This window comes from Pleuronectes platessa, chromosome 24 (genome assembly GCF_947347685.1).
Source record: "Pleuronectes platessa chromosome 24, fPlePla1.1, whole genome shotgun sequence".
In the NCBI taxonomy this organism is placed as follows: Eukaryota; Metazoa; Chordata; class Actinopteri; order Pleuronectiformes; family Pleuronectidae; genus Pleuronectes; species Pleuronectes platessa.
The window spans coordinates 2,005,692-2,011,282 of NC_070649.1; the positions used below are offsets into that span (position 1 = coordinate 2,005,692).

At 37.7% G+C, this 5,591-nt stretch overlaps 1 protein-coding gene across 1 annotated transcript; it reads right to left on the reverse strand.

Moving 5' to 3' along the window:
* Positions 1-536: 536 nt before the first annotated feature.
* cldn10e (claudin 10e) lies at positions 537-5,308 on the reverse strand. Its single transcript, XM_053417399.1, has 5 exons — positions 4,606-5,308; positions 4,373-4,534; positions 3,970-4,051; positions 3,780-3,893; positions 537-1,017 (listed from the first exon to the last, which is right to left on the reverse strand). The coding sequence occupies exons 1-5, from the start codon at positions 4,835-4,837 to the stop codon at positions 627-629; spliced, it is 981 nt and encodes a 326-aa protein (XP_053273374.1). The 5' UTR covers positions 4,838-5,308; the 3' UTR covers positions 537-626.
* Between the last annotated feature and the right edge of the window lie 283 nt (positions 5,309-5,591).

A 5,591-nucleotide genomic window follows, 5' to 3' on the forward strand; every position in this document is an offset into this window, starting at 1 on the left:
TCACATGTTACATTTCCCTTACAGTCTCTAACCCGGCCTCCTCCATGTTAATTCCCTGAGACTTAGGCTACATCCACATTATTACATTGTCTCATCAGCTCTGCTTCTGATTGGCCGGCGTCCTCAGAGCAGCTGAGACGTTTGGAAACTATGACGCAGACTTTACGAAGCCTTCGCTGATTGGTCAGATTCTCATCACATGACCCCCTCCAGCATCAGCATCAGCTAAAGAAGGTTTATTAAGACCTTTACTATTGAGCTTTTATTTGTATTATCCAGCAGTTGATCCTCACAGCCGAGGATTCTTCTGTCTCCTCGTCCTGACAGACCTTTTACCTTCGATGTGATGAAGACAGTGATGAAGAGTAGAAGTAACCCAACATTAATCTGTTGCACTTCTGAGAAGGAACCTTCACTATCTGAGGTTCCATTGTAGAGAGACGCCTCCGCCTCACAGCTCATTTCACTGATAAACAACTTTATTATGAAACACGTCTGAGGAATGAACGAAACAGATAAAAGATTTAACACGTATTATTTTTAATACACAAGATTTCATCAGTTTTTATTCACACGAAACATCCAGTTGAAGTTAAAGCTTCATGAATTGTCCAGTTTGTTTCTCCTCAGATAAAAGAGTTTCTGCTGACCGGCGTCGTCTCGCTCCTCGCGCTGCTGGACAGAGACGAGACCGTCCGGCTGCTGCTGCTGCTGCTCGACTCGGACAAAGTCGGAATGCTGGACCTCAACGAGAGGCCGGACTCTGACCCCGACCCCGACCCTGCAGATTTAATACTTCGCCCTGTCTTCGTCGACTGTCCTGACCTGGCAGTGCGTTTAGATTTGGACGTGCGCTCTGATCTTGAGGAGATGGCTGACACGTCTGAGCGCTCGGACCTGGACGACAGCTCAGAGACAGACGACACTTTGGTCTTAGACGTGATCTCTGACACTGAAGACAGAGCCTCGGTGGACTTGTTTTGTTCTAGGTCAGCTATTGGCTGAATGTTGATCACCCTGGACAGAGAGAGATGCATTATGGTCAAATGTGACAGAAGAGACATGAATGGAATAGGATAGAATAGAATAGATGCTATCCTATTCTTTTTTGTTTTGTTTTATTCTATTCTATTCTATTCTATTTTGCTTGATTCTATTCTATTCTACTCTAATTTATTCTATCTATTCTATAATACTATATTCTATCCTATTCTACATGGTTCTATTCTATAATGCTCCATTCTATTATATTCTATCTTGTTCTATTCTACAATGCTTAAAACTATTATGTTCTATCTTCTTCTTTTCTATAATGCTCCATTCTATCCTATTCTATCTTGCTCTATTCTATAATGCTTAAAACTATTATGTTCTATCTTGTTTGATTCTATAATGCTCTATTCTATCCTATTCTATCATTTTCTTTTCTATAATGCTCTTAACTATTTTATTCTATTATACTCTATTCTATAATACTCTATTCTATTCTGTTCTATCTGTTATTTTCTATAATGCTCCATTCTATCCTATTCTAGCTTGTTCTATTCTGTATTGATTAAAACTATTATGTTCTATCATGCTCGATTCTATAATGCTCTATTCTATCCTGTTCTATCTTCTTCTTTTCTATAATGCTCCATTCTATCCTCTTCTATCTTGCTCTATTCTATAATGCTTAAAACTATTATGTTCTATCTTGTTTGATTCTATAATGCTCTATTCTATCCTATTCTATCATGTTCTTTTCTATAATGCTCTAAACTATTTTATTCTATTATACTCTATTCTATAATACTCTTTTTTCCATATTCTATCTTGTTGTATTCTATAATACTCTATTCTATCCTATTCTACATTGGTCTACTCTATAATGCTCCATTCTGTCCTATTCTATCTTGTTCTTTTCTATAATGCTCCACTCTATCCTATTCTATCTTGCTCTATTCTATAATGCTTAAAACTAGTATGTTCTATCTTGTTTGATTCTATAATGCTCTATTCTATCCTATTCTATCTTTTTCTTTTCTATAACGCTCTTAACTATTTTATTCTATTATACTCTATTCTATAATACTCTATTCTATTCTGTTCTATCTTGTTATTTTCTACAATGCTCCATTCTATCCTATTCTATCTTGTCCTATTCTATAATGCCTAAAACTATTATCTTCTATCTTGTTCGATTCTATAATGCTCTATTCTATCCTATTAGAAATGGTTCTATTCTATAATGCTATATTCTATCCTATTCTTTCTTGTTCTTTTTGTATAATGGTCTAAACTATTTTATTCTATTATTCTCTATTCTATAATACTTTTTTTTTCTTATTCTATCTTGTTCTATTCTATAATGCTCTAAACTATACCATTATAACTAGTTCTATTCTAAAATAGTATAGAGTATAATAGAATTGAATGATATCTAATTTGAATCAATCTATTCTATTAAACTCTAATTTATAATATTATAGAATGGAGTTTAATAGAAAGGTATGAACCGAATATCGTCATCAGTATTATTATGTCATTCTATTTTACTCTATTCTAGAATATTCTAGACTAGAACAAGGTAGAATAGAATAGTTTAGAGCATTATAGAATAGAACAAGATAGAATACAGTATTATAGAATAGAACAAGATAGACTAGAATAGTTTAGAGTATTATAGAATAGAAGAAGATAAAATATAATAGTTAGAGTATTATATAATAGAACAAGATAGAATATAATAGTTTAGAGCATTGTAGAACAGAACAAGATAAAATAGAAGAATATTATAGAATAGAGCAAGATAGAATAGATAAGTCTAGAGCATTATAGAATAGAACAAGATAGAATAGAGTATTTTAGAATCGAGTAAAATAGAATAAATCGAATAATATAGAATAAAATGAGGTAGAATAAAGTTAATATATTGAGAAAGAATAGAACAAGATAAAATAGAAGATATTGAGATAAAGTTTAGTATAATAGATTAGAGTATTATAGAATAGGATTTAATAGAAAGAATGTAATGAGATAGAATATAATAATGGAATTTGGTGGAATTGAATGAGATACAATAGAATAGAGTATAATAGAATAGAATAAGATAGAATAGAATCAAATAGAATGGATTATTGTAGAATAGGATATAATATAATATAATGAGACAGAATATAATGATATAGATAGGATATAAAATAATACAACAGAATGAGATAGAATAGAATAGAGTATTAAAATAAGATAAGAAAAGAAATCTTCTGCGTTTATGAGTGATAGTTCTGGTTAATGCATCAAATCAAAAAGAACACATAATATATTATAGTAAATAAAAACATTTAGATAAAAAACGCGATAATGTTAAATGCAGCAATGTTTAGATTTTTTAACATTTTTATAATAAGTTTTAGTTCTGGAGTCTGGTGATCTAAGGCTTTATGACCTGTAGCTCCTCCTTGAGGGCAAAGGGTCAAGCAGGTGGTGCGCAGTGAAAACCTGCGTCAAGATGAAAAGACCTTCTCGTCTAATTATCTTTTCTTAAGCAGAAGAAAATCGATTTTCTGCTTCCATGAGCAACTGTTTTCAAACATCTCAATTATAGGAATTTACACGAGCTGAGTCCAGCTTCTTCCAAACCAACACTTATTCAGCCTCTGTCTCTGGGGTTGAAACTGACCTTTGACCTGCAGCCTTTTTTTCCCCCATTAAACCAGGAATGCTTTTAAACAGCAGAACTCCTCATCAGTACATTTTAAACTGCTGTGATTCCTCATCCACTTCACGTCTGTACTCACGTGTGATTTTCTCCACAGAGCGGCGTCCACACAGACCACAGATAGAAAAACCCTCCGGTCATGTGGAAAGCTGAGCCGACCCAGCCCAGGAACAGAGGAGTGCCCAGGTCGTACCTGTGGAGCAGAGAAATGATTCAGGTTTCACCAAGTCTCCTTGGAGCTGAAACACAATGAGTGAGGTTGAACTTACTTCAGTCCATCAAAGTCGGGGTTGAAGTATTCGACTGAAACATACTGAGCGTAAACAGCGTAGCCGCAGACAGACAGAGAACCTGCAGGCAAAGATGTTACAGAAACAAACTTATTCTGTCTGACACTTTTCAAAAGAGATTCAAAATATTGTTTTTTTCAGTGAAAGAAATTGTAGCTAAAGTTAAATGAAGACTTTAGAAAGTCTCTAGTGAAGATCTAATCATATTTATGTGCAAGGATGTTTTTTAAGAAACTTAGAATTCAAATGTTCTGTTGTCAAACTTTTGATTTAAATGTTTTCAGTAGAAAATAACCATGAGATGACAGGGGATAATAGAAGATATTTGATATTTTTTCTATTGTTTGAATTTGAGAATAAGTTGTGATATTAGGACATGTACCTCCGACGATGTGGCAGCAGCCTCCAGCGTAGATCTTCTTCTGCTTGGAACGCTCTTTCCCTCCGATGAAGGTGCACTCCATCCCCAGCAGACTGAGCACGAAGCCCAGCGCCCCCAGGCTGAGAGCCGCCATCAGCAGGCCCCTCACGATCTGGATGTAACCTGCAGGGACACAGAAGATGGTGGAAGGGTTCTGGGTCGGTGAGACGCAGCAGAGGACGTGTGGGACCTACCCTCCACAGACCACAGCATCGGGTAGTCGTAGCAGTTACTGACGGCAGTGGAGTCGGTGAAACAGGATCTCCACAGGCTGGACCAGTACCAGGCCACCTTGATGATGGAGGAGCCCCCCATGCCCCCGATGGAGGTGATCTTCCAGCCCTCCATGGCCATCGTGCACGCCACAAAGATCCAGCCCAGCACCGTCAGCAGGAAACCCCAGATCTGGACCACACGGGTCTGCATCTCAGGGCCTGAGTCGCCTCAGATCCAGGGAAGCTGTCGTTGTGTCTTTATCTTAAATCACGTCTCGACTGTGGAGCTGTGACGATTTCCCTTTGCTCTGTTTTCAGTTTGAATCCAGAGGGTGAAGCTTTAATCCTAAAACATGAGGACCAGGCTCGCTGCTCGTCTCAGAGGAAGAAGACGACTGATCCCAGGAACAGAGCAGGGGGGGGGGGGTCATATAGCTGAGAGGAAGGTGTCTCTTTGGTTCCCACAGGTGAAAGTTGTCTGACTCCAGATCTGCTGACCTCAGCGTGTCTCAGGTTACAGGTGAGCTCATCACTCTGTCACTGAATGGACGGGAGTCGCACATCGTCCAGAAAACTAGAAACTGACAAAAACAATCAGATCTTAGATAAAGTTCCACCAGTAACACAGAGAGAGACCAGTAACAGAGAGAGAGACCAGTAACACAGAGACAGAGACCAGTAACACAGAGAGAGAGAGACCAGTAGCACAGAGAGAGACCATTAACACAGAGAGAGACCAGTAACACAGAGAGACCAGTAACACAGAGAGAGAGACCAGTAGCACAGAGAGAGAGAGACCAGTAGCACAGAGAGAGACCAGTAGCACAGAGAGAGAGAGACCAGTAGCACAGAGAGAGACCAGTAACACAAAGAGAGAGACCATTAACACAGAGAGAGACCCTGACTCACATCTTACTGGTACTGTGAGTTTAGACCTTGTGAGTTTTGTCTATTCAACAGTTTTA